Source organism: Phyllopteryx taeniolatus, chromosome 14 (assembly GCF_024500385.1).
Source record: "Phyllopteryx taeniolatus isolate TA_2022b chromosome 14, UOR_Ptae_1.2, whole genome shotgun sequence".
NCBI lineage: Eukaryota > Metazoa > Chordata > Actinopteri > Syngnathiformes > Syngnathidae > Phyllopteryx > Phyllopteryx taeniolatus.
This window is the reverse complement of record NC_084515.1, coordinates 24,343,681-24,364,210: the sequence shown is the minus strand read 5'-3', so window position 1 is coordinate 24,364,210 and position 20,530 is coordinate 24,343,681. Positions and strand designations below refer to the sequence as shown.

Genomic DNA, 20,530 nt, shown 5'->3' with positions numbered 1-20,530 from the left:
CTGAACTTGCTAAAATATTGTTCAAACTATGATGTCAGCAATCTGCATCATACACAGGGAGTCTGCTAACAACACGTTTTCAGAGTCCATGTGCATGCTTCCGGGATGGTTGCGTGCATCACGTGACCAAACCCGGAAGTACGTCTTCGTGCGCATTCTTCTCCATTGGTTTTCGCCGCTTCTCCGTTGGTTTTCACCACTTCTTCGTGGTCGGGGGACTGTAGGCATCGAAACTGGGAAACGACATTTTTTGATTTGAACGATTCCGGGAGAACCGGAACGTTAGTCCCGGTTCCAATCGGTTCTTGATGCCCAACCCTAATTCCCACAGAGTCTGTGAACCTGTTTTTAGCAGACTCCCTGTGTATGCTGCAGGTTGCTAGAGGGCTGACATGATAGTTTGAACAATATTGTAGCAAGTCCAGGTTCAAACTATCATGTCAGCAACCCACGCCATAGACAGGGAGTTTTCCGGGTTTGGTCATGTGACGTACGAACCGATCACAGGGATTGGTGTGACGTTAATTTTGGTCGCCAGCAGAGGGTGATATTGCCTAAAATGGCTGCCCCCTGAGAATATTGGAGATTGATGAATTATTAATTTAATTCCTATTCGACAAACGCAATATTAACCAGAATACTGTGTTTTGATTAGTAGGGGCACATACAATGAAATAAAAAAAGTGGGTTTACATCCCCTTTAAAATGAATCGTTAAAGCCCAAATTGTTTACCATCTAACCTTTACCAAGTAGCAGTATTTAGCATTCAGTAATCAGAATGTAATATTACTTAGCATCAAGCATTTAGCAATTAGCATGTTGCATTATTTAACATCCAGCATCTAGCAATTAGCATTATTTAGCTTCCAACATTTTAGCATTGACTGGATCCAAGTGTCAGCGGCACCTGATGCCTCGGAGTTTGGCGCGGTTGTCGTGTCTGTCAATGATGTTATGCAGGATCTCGAGCACAAGCTGGCGCAGCTCGCTGTCCTCCATGAGCGAGATGGAGAAGAGCGGGTCCAGGAAGGGAGACGGCAGAGCAGCCGACATCGACTTGGACTTGAAACCCGACGTCACCTTCAAGGACCAACGAGGAAGTTATGTCATGCAAATGAGCATGCATCATCATTCTCACCTTCTGACCCTTTCTTTTCAAGAACCTGATTTTTTGGAATGACTCCAGAAGCAGTTGTACCTACTAGTAATCATACCTTCTTTCGGGAATAGTATCTTCCCTCTCGACTAGAACCTTGGGACTAAAACTTTATGGGCTAAAACCTTTTTCTGGGCACTATAAACTTCCCTCTGAACTACAATCTTCACTTGGGACTTAACCATTCTATCACCTTCTTGCATGACAACTATCTACTATTTGGACTGGAACCTTCTCTCTGAAACACAACCTTCACTCAGGACTAGAATTTTCACTTGAGAGGAGGCCATTCCCTTGGGACTAGAACCTCCTTTCATGGGTGGAAACCTCTCCCAGGACTAAAACCTTTTTTCTTGGGACTACAAACCTCTCTCGGGGCTAGAAACTTCACTTGGGACTAGAACCTTATCTCGGGACTAAAACCTCTCTCTTGGGACTAGAACCTTCCATCTGAACTAGAATATTCTCTCTAGACTACAACCTTCACACACGACTAAGATCTTCACTTAGGACTAATACCTTCTTTCATGACTGGAAGCTTCTTTCTGAACTAGAACATTTTATTGGGACCAGTACCTTCTCTCATGAATACACCCCTCTTCCCTGGACTAGAACCTTCTCTCTGGACTGAAAGCTTTTCTTGGGACTACAACCTTTACTAGGGACTAGACCATTCTCTCAGGACTGCAACCTTCTCTTGGAACTAGAACCTTCCCTCGAGACTAAAACCATCTTTGAGGATTAAATCATTCGCTTGGGACTAGAACCTTCACTCAGGACTAGACTATTTACTTGGGACTAGAACCATCATTTAGGACTAGGGTTGGGGATCGTTTGAATTTGAGCGATTCCGGTCCCAGTTCCTTAGTTTGATTCCGTTTCCAAACTATTCTTGATTCCAATTCTTTTAGGGGCCTGAGTCAAAAAAGTTTGCATGGTTTAAATAAATGGTGTCTAAATTATGAACATCCATTTTCTTAGCAGCCCGCAGCATAGACTAAAATGAACATTTCACTCGAGGTTCTTTATAACCAATGTCAATATCAAACCTGTGAACTAAAAGGCAATGTGTGTGGAAATAACCCAATTGACAATATTAATTAATGTTTCAGCTAAAAGTTAAATATATAATTGTTAAAATAGTTGTTGTGGAGGGAGGATTAGAATACAGCTGCCCTGTATTCTGTTTCATCATGTCAAATGGTTTATATGTGCAAGTTTTAACCTGACTTCTTGTTTTAAGATTGTAGCCTTTTATTTTGAAGGGTATGCACCGGAATTCAGTATTTTGGCACGAAAGGTAACTTCACATGGCACCGGTGATTATTATTATTATTTTTTTTTTTTTTATGGATGGAACCAAATGCTATAAAACGCTGAAGGTTCTACACCCTAGGGAATAGTGTAGTCCCACCGTTGAGGCACAAGGTTAGTGTGATTCATTGTGATGTAAAGTTGCTACGGTGAAGTTTTAGCCCAATGTTGTTGTTATTTGATTTTTTTTGTCATCGCCGCTTACGTTGGTTTGAAGACTAACATAAATGCTAAAAACCATCAGTGCAAAAGTGCAAGCAACCATTTACCTTGTTAGCTGTCTCAATGTTGGCATAGACGTATTTTATTGTTTCACTCACCCAGTTAACAGAGTTGACTTGACTGAAGGTCTGCGCGGTGTAGGCTGAGGCTCGGAGTGCGTCAGATGGCACACATCGTGAAAGCCTCAATTGCACAATATAATCTTATTCCAAGTGTTTCACTGAGGCGACTGGTCATTCATTTTAACAAAGTTAGTTTGTTCGCCGCCGTTGGGCATAAGCACGTCTTCGTGCGCGTTCTTTTTTATTGGTTTACACCACTTCTTCGTTGCTGGAGGACTAGGCATCGAAACCGGGAACCAAAATCTTAAAATTTGACCGGTTCCGGGAGAACCGGAACATTAGTCCCGGTTCCAATCGGTTCATGATTCTCGATGCCCAACCCTACTTAGGACTACACTATTATTTTGGGACTAAAACCTTACAAGGGACTAGAACCTTCACTTGGGTATAGACAATTTTCTTGGAACATGTACCTTCTCTCAGGACTACAACCCCCAGCTACCTACGACTGCAACCTTCTCTTGCGGCTAGAACCTTCGCTCAGGACTAGAAACATCTCTTGGGACTAGACCATTCTATTGGGACTACACTATTCCCTAGGGAGTAGAACCTTCTCTCGGGACCAAAACCTTTTCTTGAAACTAGAACATTTATTTGGGACTGGACCATTCTTTTGCGAGTAGTACCTTCTCTCAGGAGTACAACATCTGTCGGGACTAGAACCTCATGTTTGGATGATGTCTACATTCATACAATGTGCTTACGGTGTAATGACTGACCATGATGAGGGAGCTGAGCAGCATGGTCTGGATCCTCTTGGTGCCCTGATGCCTGTGGCCGCCATCCCCGCAGGTCCCGGAAGACGAGAGGAAAAACAAAACACAACATCAGTGCTTGTGATGAGGGATGGCTGGATTGTTGTTGCGAGGAAGTGGGTGGGGGTCTAATATTGTTGTGGAGGGAGGATTAGCTGTTAGCAGGCTTGCTGGATTATCTTCCTTCACTTTGGTCCAGACATCGACTCTGCGGGACATCCGCAAGGACAAGTCAGGAAGCCAGGCTCAAGGCAACAAGGAGCGTGTGTGTGAGAGTGAGAGTGAGAGTGTGCCCGTGTCTGTGTTTACCAAACCAGATGTTGGCTTTATGTGCCAAGCTTGTAGGCATCATAGTGAAAAAAACTATTCAACAATGAATTTAAAATCTAAAAAAAATTACAAAAGAAATGTCAGTATGTGGTGTTGTCAGTATGTGGTGTTGTGTTGATGTAAAAATAAATGTATTTAAATGTAATGTATATGTATTCCTTTTTTAAGGCTGTATGTCGAAAAAATTAAGGGCTGTAAATACTTTCTGGAGAACTGTTGGTAGGTAGATTAGATACCGTCGATAGGTAGGTAAAATAGGTTGCTAAGTAGATTAGATAGCTATGCATGCAAATTGATGAAATAGGTAGGTTGGTTGGTGGGTAGGTAGGTAAAATAGGTAAGTTGATTAGACTGGTCGGTGGGTAGGTAGGTATGTAAATTAAGTAGGAAAGCAGATTGGGTAGGAAGGCACGTTGTTGGGTAGGTTGGTATTGGGAATAGGCAGGTAGATTAGATCGTAGGTAGGCAGATAAAGAAAGATAGGTAGGTAGGCAAGTGGGCAGGTAGGTAAAATACTGTAGGTAGGGAGATTATAGATATAGGTAGATATATTAGATAGCTTAGTAGGTAGGGAGGTAAAATGGGTCTCATGGTATGCACTCCCATCAATTCCCGGGGACTTTGTTACCACAATTCCCGCTCCCTCCCACTCCCGATGACCAGCACTCCTACTACTGCCCAATCACGTGATTGCTCGTGAAGTTCGCTCCCATCCCATGGGAATCCCGCATGACCCACGGGACCTGGTGAGATTCCGAAAAAAATTTCAGCCTCTATTAGGTAGGTAGGTGGGTAGGTAGGTAGATTAGTTAAATAGGTAGATTAAACAGGTAGGTAGGTATATTACAGATATACTGTAGGTAGGTAGGTGTAGATACTCGTCGAGTGTTGACTTCCATGCAACTCACCCAATCTTGACAGTGTCCAGTGTGTGACAAGGTGTCCCATAGACGGGCACTTTGCCCATGATGAACATCATCACCTCAGCTCTCTGGTAGTCAGGCAGGTTACCCCCAAAGAATCCTGCCGGGATACCACAGAGATGGAGGAAAAGCACGTTATTTTCAAGTATCAAGAGATGGAAACGTAAAAATGCACCTGCCCGCGTACCGATTGTCTGAATGATGGCGTTCTGCACAATGCGCTCGTCGCTCTCCTTCGCACGGCCTGCTGACGAGGCGCTGCAGGCCGAGTTTCTGCGGGAGCTCTCGCCAAGCTCCAAGTCCACGCTCATCCTCAAGTGTTTGAGTAGCGTGTTGAACACCTCCAGAACCGTGGGACCTAAACAACGACCGACATGGCAAGTGAGAGGCTAGACGGGCTTCCACAGGCAGCAGGGGTGGGAAAGTCGATCTCATGTCTGTCAGTCACGGTCCCAAAGGGACTAACAAACTGAGGCTACAACACCACCCCATGGAGCTATGCTAGTACAGGGTAGTATGGGCTAGCACAGGCTACAATTCAGGGCTGGGCAAACTTGTGCTCAAGGGCCACATTGGATTTCAAAAAATTGATAAATGGGTCAGCTCATCTGTAGAAAAAGGTTTTAAAAAAAAAAAAAATCGTATATTTAATAACTAAATAATTGATTCGTCATTTTCATTTTATTATTGATAATTTTAATCAATTCACCAATTATTTAACTTTTAAAATCATTCTAGACGTATTTTGTGCAAAATAGGTTATATTAATAAATCTAAATATTAAATTGGATTATTTAATGTAATAAAAAACTTTTATTGCATTTTAGTTTACATTTTATGTAAAATAGATGAATAAAAATAATTCATGATCTATTTTTAATTGAATTGAAAAATATTGATTCATTTAACAAATCATTTATTTTACTGATATTTTGTTTATTTTTTACAATCGTTTATTTTGCTAATTTTATTTCATGTAAAATAGAGTTAACATTTACTTAATAAAGATACATTTGTTTATTGTTCTAGACTTTTGGATTTTTTTGTAAATTAGTTTATCATAATTCATGCTTTTAATAAAAAACATCTGAATGTGTGCATTTTACTAGTTTTTTTTATTTAGAATGAATTACGTCATTTAGTGACAATCAAATATAGTACAGTACTAATATCAAATATAAATGCATCAATAAATAGCAATTATATTTATTAATTTAATTCAAATGGATTTCATGATAATTAATTTAGCAATTCACTGTTAATAAAACAAAAAAATGCATGTGAGTTTGTTTTTTGGTACTTTTTAAAAAAATATTTACATTACTCCAATAGCCAGTTTAAAAAAAAAAAAATAATAAAATAAAAAGAAAAGTCAAAAATTAATGTAACAAATATTACCGGGTTATTGATAAGGTAAATGCTGGCTGGTCCTGACGTGTGCCCACCCCCTGGTCCACATGTTCATCTAAGTCCACGTCATGTTTGATACCGTACCGAGCCACAGATTGGGAGGCGTGGCGGGTTCACTCTCCAGTGCGTCACCTGCTCTGCACTCTTGGATGGTTCCTGGCCAACAGGAATGTTTGTTTCCCAACACAGAGGCGGTGAAACACACATGAGACCATGGCTGTGTTGGCAATCAATAACCCTACACTGTATCGTGGCCGTGTCCCACGGGGGGGGGGGTCCATCGGGAGTATGGGGTACCGTGCTGTTGGAATGTATAGTGATTATACTGTATGTTATCCCCTGTATGGTGCCTTCATTATATCCCAGAATACATCTGGAAAAGTAGTGAACACCTAATGGGGACTCGAAAATCACTTTTGGCCAATTGAAACCCATGAAATTTATTTATTTATTATTTATTTTTTAAAAATCATTTTTTGTTTACTGGATTGAATCATACAATATGATAAAAAAAAAAACTGAAATCTTTTGTTTTTTGTATGTTTTCTACCATATAACAACATCAATTTCCAGACAAGCTAAAAGGCTAGTACTGTAAAATCGAACAAGGCCCAAGGGTTAAAACAATATAATGTTATTATAACTGATTCATTTGTTCAATATTTATTAAGTTCACCAACTGCCTTTGATCCGGTGAGTTGTAATGATGCAACAACGTCTTTGACAGCGCCCAAATAGTGCTCCAAAACTATTTTTCATTTGACTCATGATGCCTTGAGATGGATGGTGTTTAACTCGTTCCGTGACAACGCTCATAACTCAAAACACTTCATCTCGAAGCACCTTTCCTCATTGAAATTAATACAGATGCCATTAATCGGTTCCAGTCTCCAAACAAAATTTACAATAAATGTTGTAAAGACCCCTTATGATGATGACAAAAAATGGACTCAGGTTTCCCTTGCCCGGATGCGGGTCACCGGGGCCCCCCTCTGGAGCCAGGCCTGGAGGTGGGGGTCGAAGGAGAGCGCCCGGTGGCCGGGCCTGCACCCATGGGGCCCGGCCGGGCACAGCCAAAAAGGGTAACGTGGGTCCCCCTTCCCATGGGCTCACCACCTGTGGGAGGGGCCATAGGGGTCGGGTGCAGGGCGAGCTGGGCGCTGGCCGAAGGCGGGGACCTTGGCGATCCGATCACTGGCTACAGAAGCTGGATGTGGAATGTCACCTCTCTGGCAGGGAAGGAGCCCGAGCTGTTGTGTGAGATCGAGAAGTTCCGACAAGATGTAGTCGGACTCGCCTCCACGGACAGCTTGGGCTCTGGTACCAGTCTTCTCGAGAGGTGTTGAACTCTCTTCCATTCTGGAGTTGCCCACGGTGAGAGGTGCAGAGCAGGTGTGGGTATACTTATTGCTCCCGGCTCGGCGCTTGTACGTTGGGGTTCACTCCGGTGGACGAGAGGGTAGCCTCCCTCCGCCTTCAGGTGGGGGGACGGGTCCTGACTGTTGTTTGTGCCTATGCATCAAACAGTAGTTCAGAGTACCCACCCTTTTTGGAGTCCTTGGAGGGGGTGCTGGAGAGCACTCCCGCTGGGGACTCCATCGTCTGCTGGGGGACTTCAATGCTCACGTGGGCAATGACAGTGTTACCTGGAAGGGCGTGATTGGGAGGAACAACCCCCCCCCCCGATCAGAACCCGAGCGGCATTCTGTTATTGGAATTCTGTGCTCATCACGGATTGTCCATAACGAACACCATGTTCAAGCATAAGGGTGCCCACATGAGCACTTGGCACCAGGACACCCTAGGTCGCAGTTCAATGATCGACTTTGTGGTCGTGTCATCAGACTTGCGCCCGCATGTTCCTCGCCTCCATTGCTGAGGCGCCCGACCGGAGCTGTAGCCGTAAGGTGGTTAGTGCCTGTCGTGACACCAACGGTGAGGGATGCCGTCAAGCTGAAGAAGGAGTCCTATGGGGCTTTTTTGGCCTGTGGGACTCCTGAGGCAGCTGATGGGTACCGGCTGGCCAAGCGGAATGCAGCTTTGGTGGTCGCTGAAGCAAAAACTCGGGCATGGGAGGAGTTCGGTGAGGCCATGGAGAAAGACGTCCGGACGGCTTTGAGGAAATTCTGGTCCACCAACCAGCGTCTCAGGAGGGGGAAGCAGTGCTCCATCAACACTGTGTATAGTGGGGATGGGGCGCTGCTGACCTCGACTCGGGACGTTGTGAGCCGGGGAGAATACTTCGAAGACCTCCTCAATTCCACCGACACGCCTTCCCATGAGGGAGCAGAGTCTAGGTTCTCTGAGGCGGGATCTCCTATCTCTGGGGCTGAGGTCTCCAAGGTGGTTAAAAAGCTCCTCGCTTGCAAGGCCCCGGGGGTGGATGAGATTCGCCCGGAGTTCCTAAAGGCTCGGGATGTTGTGGGGCTGTCCTGGTTAACACGCCTCTGCAACATCGCGTGGACATCGGGGACAGTGCCTCTGGATTGGCAGACTGGGGTGGTGGTTCCCCTTTTTAAGAAAGGGGACTAGAGTGTGTGTTCCAAATACAAGGGGATCACACTCCTCAGCCTCCCTGGTAAGGTCTATTCAGGGGTGCTGGAGAGGAGGGTCCGTCAGGAAGTTGAATCTCAGATTCAGGAGGAGCAGTGTGGTCTTCGTCCTGGCCGTGGAACAGTGGACCAGCTCTACACCCTTGGCAGGGTCCTCGAGGGTACATGGGAGTTCGCCCAACCAGTCTACATGTGTTTTGTGGACTTGGAGAAGGCGTTCAACCATGTCCCTCGGGGGGTCCTGTAGGGGGTGCTTCGGGAGTATGGGGTACCGAACCCACTGATACGGACTGTTCGGTCCCTGTACGACCAGAGTCAGAGTTTGGTCCGCATATCTGGCAGTAAGTCGGACTCTTTTCCGGTGAGCGTGGACTCCGCCAAGGCTGCCCTTTGTCACCGATTCTGTTCATGACTTTTATGGACAGAATTTCTAGGCGCAGCAGAGACATAGAGGGGGTCCGGTTTGGTGGTCTCAGTATTCCATCTCTGCTTTTTGCAGATGATGTGGTTCTGTTGGCTTCATAAAGCCGTGACCTCCAACTCTCACTGGAACAGTTCGCAGCCGAGTGTGAAGCGGCTGGGATGAGAATCAGCACCTCCAAATCTGAGACCATGGTCCGCAGTGGTAAAAGGGTAGCGTGCCCTCTCCAGGTCGGGGATGAGATCCTGCCCCAGGTGGAGGAGTTCAAGTATCTTGGGGTCTTGTTCACTAGTGAGGGAAGAATGGAACGGGAGATTGACAGGCGGATCGGTCCGGCGTCTGCAGTGATGCAGACTTTGTATCGATCCATTGTGGTAAAGAAGGAGCTAACCCGAAAGGCGAAGCTCTCAATTTACCGGTCGAGCTACGTTCCTACCCTCACCTATGGTCACGAGCTGTGGGTCGTGACCGAAAGAACAAGATCCCGGATACAAGCGGCCGAAATGAGTTTCCTCCGCAGGGTGTCCGGGCTCTCCCTTAGAGATAGGGTGAGAAGCTCGGTCATCCGGGAGGATCTCAGAGTAGTAAGTTGTAATTAAATTACTTCACACATATCAAAACTTTAGACCATGATTCGACAGAACGCTGGTACGACCGTTAGTGCAAGCACTAGCAACTAGTTTTGTTGCTTGCTTGCAAGGCGTACCGTATTAAAAGTATGTGAACATACCTCAAGCAAGCCTTAAACGAACATCCTCTCCAGAGCACCGGTGACCTCCAGCTCACTTTTTCCCCCCATTTTGTTCTAATAATACACACGACGCCATCGATTGTTGTTGTCGTGGCCCTGGTAACGAGTGTATCCAGTCACGTTTGAGTTGACAAGATAAAGCCCAGTGATCGTAGAAGATGGGATGCGGTGGTATCAGACTACAAGATTTTAGTGCAGTATTCTGACAAAGTGCAATCGTGAAAGATTATTTATTTTTAAATAACTTTATTGGCTCGCAGATATTTACACTACTACGTCAAAAGACGTGACAAGGCTAAAAATAAACCAGCTTTTGGATTAAAATATCCTGTCCATGATGGCAACGCGGAGTAAATGTTTTTTACGGAACCGATCAATGACGTCATTGATCAGATAGGGGAAATATGACATTAAAACCAATCAGACGATCAACATAAAATGCTAATTATTGGCCAATAACGATCAGTCCGATCAGATCGTTGTAAAGTCTAATAAAAATCCCTTTATATTGGTCATTAAGGAATGAGAGAACAATTGGGAGCACGGTTGTGTTTTTTTTCCCCCCCATATAAAGATGAACGGCGCGACACGACTCACCCACAGAGCCTTTGGCCGCAATGGCCACCGTCTCCAGCAGCACCTGTACGATGCCAGCGCGTACCCTGGGGGTGTTTTTGCTGTGGGTGTCCAGGTGGCCCAAGACCTGCTGGATGACATGGTGAGAGTGCTGCGCCTGCAATACCACAAGGAGAAGAACTTGCTCATTTCACGTAAGCATGATTGAAAATATATTTGTAGCTAATGTGTTTTATCATTGTCAGTTTTTGCTTGTGTTACCTCAGAGTCATAGTAGTTGTACGTTTGTTCTACTTGTTGTGCAAAATTTTGTCGTACCCTAAGTTAGTGTTTTGTTTAGTGAGGACCCTGTTCGTCTGTCTGTACGACAACATGACAAACGTTTTATGATCTTGACATACTTTGCTTCATGCTGTATAAAGCTAACGAGGACCTGAACAGATGTGGAGGGAGAAATTCTGTTCATGAGTCAATTAGCAAAACCACTGACACCGATGATAAATTGGAATGATTGTCTGTAATGTGTCTGAAAAAATGGTTAAGCATCAAGTAATTAACTTAATCCAATTCTCATCATAAAAGAAAGTTATCATGCTGGGAAATAATTATTGCAATAAGTTTCTCTTGTTTTTTTTGTGCCATGCAAGATTTGTGTTACTGTATTTTTTTGTTGTCTTAATTCAAATTATTCTTTGCTCTCAGATGGGATAGCCCAGTGAGGATAAGTGGTATGGAAAATGGATAGATGGATGTTATATTGGCTCCACTATCTCCAGTCTGATTTCATTGGTATGTGTATGTGTTAGCGGCAGGGGGCACCGAATGGGGGTCTCGCACAGAGCGACTGATTAGATTGGTAAGTGGGTATGTAATTGAAATAGATGGGTAGGTAGGTAGATTATATGGGTAGTTATATTAGGTAGGTGGGTAGAGCAGACAGATTAGATGGGCAGGGTAGGCAAAAAAATTAATTTTTTTTCTTGCAGGTGACAGTCCAACAAGGACGCTGACCTGAATGGAGTACATGATGATCCTAAAGCAGGAAACGGCAAACTCGTTGGGCTCCCACAGGTTATGGTTGTCCAGGTGCCTGCGGATGCAAACGTCATGTCATCATCAGGTCACCCTTTGGCGGGTACAATATTTGACGCAAGGTCACGCGCAACAGATGGCAGCCGACAGATTTGCCGACTGACCTGAACCCCCCCACCCCCCCGGATGCCGACCAGGCTCTCCCTGGAGGCTGGCGCGTCTGCGAGCCACAGCTGCTGCTCGCCTCCCAATGAGGAAGACAAGCGTGGCCTTGGCCAAGACGGCAGCTGGCATGACGTCTTCAACTCCCCAAGGTCTGCTGGTGTTATGTGGCAGTGGTCTGGGGGGCTGGGAACATGTCAATCACCAGGACAGGTGAACACGAACCCCAATTGTCACAGCGAGCTAATAAATGCTAAATAAGCTTCACCTTTCACAGTCACCTCTGGCTATTGGTGGCGGATTTGGAGTAGAGAAAATCCTTGAGTAATTGACACCCCTCCCTTATAAGGTTCACAGCTGCCAACAGATGTAACAAGGTAGCGGCAAAGCACTACTTTTGTCTAAATGAAGCTCCTCATCTCACTTCAACGTAGTTCCTGGACACAAGTTATTGCAAGATGGGCCAAAACAAAGATGAGTGTATACCAAAGCGTGTATATTCGGGGGGTTAACTGTACAGCAAACCCTCACATTTACGAGTTCTGTAACTGAGCTAGTAACTCAATTTACTCATATCACATACATTTTCCCCATTGAAATAAATTGAAATGCCAATAATCCATTCTAACCACCACTAAAAAAACAAAAATTTATTATTATTTTTTTTTTAAAGCTTTGTTTTAAACAAAAATAGCACTGTATTGTAGGGCCCGACCAATTCATCGGCCAATATTAGCCCTTGCTGATTTTTTAAATATTGTATTTATTTACAAATTAACAGATTGCAACATGAGACAAAGAATGACATTCAAAAAAATGCACTTTCCCCCCCCCCCAAGAAAGTGCATGTGGGTCTCCTTACCCACATGCGAGGGCATTACAGTGTCTTAATTTCTCCCATTTTTTTCACTTCAGTAGAGCAGCGGAGAATCTGAAGCTGGCTCTCAACTAAAATTTTGGTTCAAAGAACGTGTGGCGAAAATCAAGTGATTTGAAAGTGAAATTGAAAAGAAACAAAACGCGTGTGAAACCGAGCCAAAATGGCATCCCTGGGTTTGTGTGAGTGACACATTAATTTCAGACAATTCCAAAGCTGACAGTTTTCTTCCTCTACTCTCTGACCTCACTCTGTCAACACACACTTCATCCAATCAAACGCCTCCATTGAACAGGCGCCTTGCTGAACTCCACACCAACATCAGCCTAGTTTTTCTTTTTCTTTTTTTTTTATATCTATGGGAGGAGGGGCCAGAGGTTGTCGAAGCTTGTCCTAGAGATTTTGAAAATTCAGCCCCTGAAACCAGTTTGACTGAGCAACATGTAATTTGGTAGATGTGTCTCTCATGAGGCAACTCATAAAAATCTCACGAAGACATGGTTTGAAGTGGCCATTTTAGGCTAATTTCCAGGAGTCCTTCAAAGGCTAAAATGTCCAAGAGATTTTGGAAAGGTCAGTGCGGGAAGCTAGTTTGACTTATACGCATGACATTTGGTAGACATGTCTATCATGAGTAAACCCACGAAAAACTCTCAAGAAGCCAAGCCGGAAACCAAGCTGTTTTGGTTTGAAAAAGTAATGTTCGGTTAATTTTGACCATTTGTTGAGGTCCTTCAAAGATGAACTTGTCCTTGAGAGATTTTGAAAATTCAGCCTCCAATGCCAGTTTGACATGGCAACATGAAACTTGGTAGACATGTCTAGCATTAGTAGAGCCACAAAAAAAACTATCCATAAGCCAGGCCTGAAAACAGTTTGGCATTTTGCTTTGAAGCTGCCATTTCAGGCTCACTTTTCAAAGATGAATTTGTCCTGGAGTTATTTTGGGAAATCAATCTTCCAAAGCCAGTTCAACTTAGCAACTAGAGATTCGGTAGGCATGCCTATCATGAGTAGACCCACAAAAGTGTCGAGAAGCCATGCCTGAAAGCACACAGGAATTCTGCCATTATGTTTTGAAATGGTCATTTTAGGCTAATTGTGGCGATTTCTTGGTGCTCTTAGAAGACACATCCTCAAGATGTTGTCCAATTGTCACCAAATTTGAACCACATATACAAGACAAATGAAAGATTGTAAATTGAGAGAAACTTGAGTTTTAATCATTTCTTGTGGGCAGCAAAGTTTGATGACTCACCATAAAACACAAAACTCTTGTAGTAGCTCAATGTTTTGAAAATTCAGGCCCTGAAGCCAGTGTGACTGAGCAGCATGACATTTGGTAGACATATCTATCATGGGTAGAACCACAAATAAATTCTCACGAAGCCATATATGTAAAAACACACCGAACATTAGGTAAAAACATTTTTAAATGAGTACACATGGAGATCTTGACTGCGTGACAGTGTCAACTTTTTCTTGTAGCGCATGCAAAGCACTGCATCCATTTTAAGAGGAAGATGAGGATCCTCAGTCAAGCTGCAGTCCAATGTGACGTCAATGTGAACCCCCGCAAAACCTCCTCCTCCTTCCCCCATGATGAACCCCAGTGCTTCTATTAATAGCAACAATCCCTCCCCCTGCCGGAGGAGATGAAGCCTGGCCAGTGACACCAGAAGAGAGAAGAGAGAGACGCTATGCGCTATGCAGTCATTAAAAGATTCGGAGCCGCTCATTACAAGGCAGACATCACAGCAGGGTCACGCTCATGGACACTTCATTAGGTTGACCACTGGAGGGCAAAAGACCCCCCTTGCCAATGCATCCAATCCAGGGAGTCAACCTTGCGATCCACAGGTGAAGAACGTGATCATTAATAACGAGGCAAGACATGGACCTTGATGGACCGATAACACTGGGTTACAAAAAAACGTTTTTTTTCAATTTTGCATCGCTGAATCCAAAAATGACATCAGTTTCTCTTGTTTAGGTCTGGTTTTTATGCCAAGTTGTTAACAGCTTATTATTCAAATAGTAGACGGTGATAAAAGTACCTGTAAATTGAATGTTACGTCATCATTGTTCAATCAGCGAAAACACGTGTACATGTAAACAAAAACGTGGCCATCGTTCAAAAACCTGAGACAAACCAATGTGATATTTGGATTCAATCAAAAAAAACAAAAAAAAAAAAAACAAAAAAAAAATTCTTAATTTTTTTGTTAAAAAATACATTAGCAACTAATATTCATGTTTACAGATTTGACATTACACACTACACTACAGAAACTATTTGTTACTAGAGGAATTTATCGTGTGTAGTTTGTGTGTGCGTAGTTTACCAGCGTGTAGTTGACGTGCGTGTACTTTACCTGTGTGCAATTTAGTCGTGTAGTTTGTGTGTGTAGTCTATGTGTGTGAGTGTAGTCTACCCATTGTGTAGTTGATGTGGGTGTGTACTATATATACAGTGGGTATGGAAAGTATTCAGACTCTTTTTTTATATTGCAGCCATTTGCTAAAATCATTTAATTTTTTCCACATTAATGTACACACAGCAGCCCATATTGACAGAAAAAAAAATGTAATTTAATTTTTTTCAGATTTATTAAGAATAAAAACTGAAATATCACACAGCCATAAGTAGAAGAAAAAGAACACCTTTTATTGACATGAACATGCATGAATGCAGACGAAATTTGTTCTCTGCATTTTACCCATCACAGTGAACACACACGTGTTAGTGGAACACACTGGAGCAGGGGGCAGCTGAAGCGCTGCAATATCACACAGCCGTAAGTATTCAGACTCTTTTGCTCAGTATTTAGTAGAAGCCCCCTTTTGAGCTAATACAGCCATGAGTCGTTTTGGGAATGATGCAACATGTTTTTCACACTAGGATTTGGGGATCATCTGCCATTCCTCCTTGCAGATCCTCTCCAGTTCTGTCAGGTTGGATGGTGAACATTGGTGGGCAGCCATTTTCAGGTCTTTCCAGAGATACTCAATTGGGTTTAAGTCTGGGCTCTGTCTGAGGCATTCAAAAACAGTCACAGAGTTGTTCTGAAGCCACTCCGGTATTTTAGCTGAGTGCTTAGCGTCATTCTCTTTTTTGAAGGTGAACCTTTGGCCCAGTCTGAGGTTCTGAGCACTCTGCTGCCACCAGCATGCTTCACTGTTGGGACTGTATTGGACAGGTGATGAGCAGTGCCTGGTTTTCTCCACACATCCCACTTAGAATTAAGGCCAACAATTTCTATCTGGGTCTTGTCAGAACAGAGAATCTTATTTCTCACCGTCTTTTAGCAAACTCCATGCGAGCTTTCATGTGTCTTGCACAGAGGCGAGGCTTCCGTCGGGCCACTCTGCCATAAAGCCCCAATTGGTGGAGGGCTGCAGTGATGGTTGACTTTCTAGAACTTTCTCCCATCTCCCGACTGCATCTCTGGAGCTCAGCCACAGTGATCTTTGGGTTCTTCTTTAACTCTCTCACCAAGGCTCTTCTCCTCCAATTGCTCACTTTGGCCGGACGGCCAGCTCTAGGAAGGGTTCTGATCGTCCCAAATGTCTTCCATTTCAGGATTAAGGAGGCCACTGTGCTCTTGGGAATCTTAAATGCAGCAGAATTTTTTATTAAAAACTTGGCCAGATCTGTGCCTTGCCAGAATACTGTCTCTGAGCTCTTCAGGCAGTTCCTTTGACCTCATGATTGTCATTTGCTCTGACATGCACTGTGAGCTGTAACGTCTTATATAGACAGGGGTGTGGCTTTCCTAATCAAGTCCAATCAGTATAATTAAACACAGGTGGACTCCAATGAAGGTGTAGAACCATTTTAAGGATGATCAGAAGAAATGGACAGCACCTGAGTTAAATATGAGTGTCACAGCAAAGGGTCTGAAGACTTACGGCTGTGTGATATTTCAGTTTTTCGTTTTTAATAAATCAGCAAAAATTTCAACAATTGTTCTTTTTTCTGTCAATATTGGGTACTGTGTGTACATTAATGTGTAGTTTATGAGAACTTGTGCGTGTAGTTTACGCGTGTGTAGATTGCACATGTGCGTAGATTATGTGTGAGGACAGTTTGTGTGTGGTTTGTGTGAAGTTTACCAATGTGTGTACAGTAATCCCTCATTATATCGCAGTCCATTTACTGCGGATTCAGTGCATCACGGTTTTTTTTTTTTTTTTTTTTAAATAAAGGTCACTGTAGTACAGTTACTCACCTGCACATCTCTCATACAGTCAGCTTTATAGGCTAAAGGCGTCAAATGGTACCAATGACTCACAGGTCAATTGGCCTCTTGTCAGCAGAAAAATAAACCTTATTGAGTATGTGCAACTCATACTTTTGGTAAATCACCAATTTGCTTGAGAATATGTTGGACATGTCCGGAAAGTGGAAATAGATTCACAAATACCAAACATATTCCGACTAAGAGCTAACGCACACAATCGTAACAAAATCGACAGGAACAAATACAAGTAAAAAGCAACATTTTAGATTGAGTTTCTACAACTACAGTACTGCAGTTTAAAACACCACCGCAATGAATTCTGGGTGCCCCTAACGGTTCTTGCTGACAGAATTGCAGGACCATGATTCTGAGGAACGGTGCCCATGCTTAAAGGCAGGAAATCTCTTGTTCACACCGCACCTGCATGGGCTGTTGTTCACACCACACAAGCAGTGCATGCTAAATAGGCATTTGCTTGTGTTGTGTGTGTGTGTGTGTGGTGACCTCAAGTGGACATAAATAATACCTGCACCTCTCTAAAGTGCAGTTTCACAAATTGGAGTTGTATATGAAACATGTAGTAATACTGTATATTAAATTATTTGTCACTACTTCGCAGATTTAATTTACTGCAGGGGTAAATAAATGAGGGTTTACTGTACCATGTGTTATAGTTTCTGTGTATATAGTTAGTGTGTGTGTGTGTGTACTTTATGCATGTGTTCATCTGAGGTTTACCCACTGTATGTCTAGTTAAGAGGTGTGCAGTGTAAATGTGTGTGTAGTTGTTACTCACACCAGCACTGGTTTCACGGCATTGTTCATATTTCCGTAGGCGGCGCGTCCCAGCAGTTCTCTGAAGCAGCTCTCTGCCAGCGTGGATGGGTTCTCATCACAGTCCTGACCAGACACGCACGGCGTGCTAGGATGTCCCACTCCGGCCCTGATATGCGCGTGTGCGCACACACACACACACACACACACACACACACAACGACGACATTTTTATAAAGTGTAATTGCTGTACATTGGGACAGGCCGTAAGTCACATCAACAGCAACTGTAGTGCTGAAAGGGGCGTGGCATAGTAAGCGACATCAGGAACATGGCAGGTTCACTGGTATTAATAAACACTTTGGATTTCAAAACTCAGTGGTACCCTGACTTACGAGTTTAATTTGTTCCATAACTGAGCTTGTAACAATTTATTTGAAAATATGACATACATTTGCATCATTGAAATGAATTGAAATGCCATTAATACATTCCAGCCCCCACGCCAAAGATTTTTTGGTATGTTATATATATATATAACACTAATGTATAAAAACAAAGGATATGAAAACAAAATGTAAATAAACTGGTTCTACAAAGTGTAACTAGTGTGAATTGCATCCTTCGCCATCCTCTGCCATATTATGCCCATTAAGACGCAATGTCTTTAAGTATATGTGTTTATATTAATGCTTAGAGTGCATTATTGGAGTGTTGCTATCGACATTTATAAGTTTATTTGCCAACGAAAAAGGGGTGGTATGATGACTTTGTACATTACAGTATTTCATGAATATCATCGACTGAGAATAATTATTATTCAGTGCATTAATGTATATTTTCAAATGTTCTAGTGGTATTGGTACTCGGTATCGGTGAGTACTCAGGAGTGAATACTCGGACTGGTTTCAGTCTGAAAAAAAGTGGTATAGAATGTTGCTATTCATATCATGACTGATGACGTTGATTAAAATATCCGTTGGTGCGGCTAACATTTCACGACACGTTGATTAGCATCTTCACTTGCATCGCGAATGTCATGGTTATTAGCATATCTAATGGCATGTTTATTGAAATGTTCACTGGTGTGGCTAAACTTAGATATGGTTATTAGTGTCTTCACTAGCATTGTGTTGTTGTTCACTAACCTGGCAAATGTTAGATTTATTATATATATATACACACATATATATAGGGCCGAAAACCAACATTGAATGCCCGTGACCTTCGATCCCTCAGGCGGCACTGCATCAAAAACAGACATCAATGTGTAAAGGACATCACCACATCGGTTCAGGAACACTTCAGAAAACCAATGTCAGTAAATACAGTTCGGCCCTACATCCGTAAGTGCAACTTGAAACTCTACTTTGCAAAGCAAAAGCCATTTATTAACAACACCCAGAAACGCCCCCGGCTTCTCTGGGCCCGAGCTCATCTAAGATGGACTGATGCAAAGTGGAAAGGTGTTCTGTGGTCCGACAAGTCCACATTTCAAATTGTTTTTAGAAATTGTGGACGACGTGTCCTCCGGGCCAAAGAGGAAAAGAACCATCCCGACTGTTATGGGCGCAAAGTTCAAAAGCCAGCATCTGTGATGGTATGGGGCTGTGTTAGTGCCAATGGCATGGGTAACTTACACATCTGTGAAGGCACCAGTAATGCTGAAAGGTACATATGACAACGGAGACCCCGGACTGTTGAACAGCTGAAGCTGTACATCAAGCAAGAATGGGAAAGAATTCCACCTACAAAGCTTCAACAATTAGCGTCCTCAGTTCCCAAACGTTTATTGAATGTTGTTAAAAGAAAAGGTGATGTAACACAGTGATAAACATGATCCTGTCCCAGCGGTTTGGGAATGTGTTACAGCCATAAAATCATTGCAAATCATTGTATTCTGTTTTTATTTGTTTAACACAACGTCCCAACTTCATTGGAATTGGGGTTGTATATAACATTAGCCATTCTACACAAAGGATAAAAACTATATGAATGTGAGTACTGTTATTAGGTCACTCATATCTAAACGCAGCAGTGTATACGATTTTATGTTGTACTACCTGTCCATGTCATCACCATCCTGCATGTTGAAGAGCATGGAGGGGATAAGTTTGTCCATGTGCTGTGGCTCCCAGATGATGGCCTGCAGCTCGTCGTTGACTGTTTTTCGCACCACGCCCTGGAGCCCCTTGATGCCCGCCACACGGATCCTGACGACAAGTACACCAAAATACATGACGACAACTTGTGAGAAGGAGGCTCGTGGATGCGTCATTTTAACATTTTAGTGTCAACTTACAGCGAAATCCATCCATCTATATTTAAACATACATTTATATCAACATCTATATGTATACATATATCAATACATCTAAATTGCCTCTAGATCGGCCTTGTAAATGAGAAAATGTTCTCGATTGCCTTACCTGGTTAAACAAAGGATAAATCTATCCATCTGTCTATACATTTACAATCAATACAGCTACAACTATACATCTTTACGACTCTATACCTATACAGCTGTTTGTGCAGCTACCTTTATAGATTGTTTATACTTGTACTGTACATCCATCAATACATTTATATCACATCTATCGATACATCGATAACTACAATCTATATCAATACTAGGGCTGCAACGAATACTGAAATGTTTTGAGTACGTCAAATACAGAAAATGCTTGAGGAATTTTCTGTCTCAGGGATCTGCTTATTTAACTCATTCACTGCCAGCCCTCCCAGTTTGATTGAGTTTGATACTGTATCTGTAATTATGTGTGTACGCCTTTAAGAGGGCCCGCAGGGGTGAGTATTGTGACGCAAGCGCAAGGAAAAGTCAGTAGACGCTGTTGGCGTGAGTTGTAGACGACTGCAGCTTGTGAATTTGTGATGTTTTTGTGTTGCC

At 43.1% G+C, this 20,530-nt stretch overlaps 1 protein-coding gene across 5 annotated transcripts in view; it reads right to left on the bottom strand.

The window, feature by feature from the left end:
• efr3a (EFR3 homolog A (S. cerevisiae)) overlaps positions 1–20,530 on the bottom strand; it is a 77,016-nt gene that overhangs the window by 13,611 nt on the left and 42,875 nt on the right. For 4 of the 5 annotated variants that reach the window (XM_061796946.1, XM_061796947.1, XM_061796945.1 and 1 more), the window contains 9 exons: positions 19,686–19,835; positions 17,645–17,791; positions 11,545–11,623; positions 10,555–10,690; positions 6,318–6,389; positions 5,011–5,181; positions 4,809–4,923; positions 3,535–3,586; positions 909–1,081 (listed from right to left, as the gene is read on the bottom strand). In XM_061796946.1, the coding sequence (XP_061652930.1) occupies positions 909–1,081; positions 3,535–3,586; positions 4,809–4,923; positions 5,011–5,181; positions 6,318–6,389; positions 10,555–10,690; positions 11,545–11,623; positions 17,645–17,791; positions 19,686–19,835 (1,095 nt within the window). The remainder of the gene's footprint in view (positions 1–908; positions 1,082–3,534; positions 3,587–4,808; positions 4,924–5,010; positions 5,182–6,317; positions 6,390–10,554; positions 10,691–11,544; positions 11,624–17,644; positions 17,792–19,685; positions 19,836–20,530) is intronic. The other variant, XM_061796943.1, reaches the window with a different exon arrangement.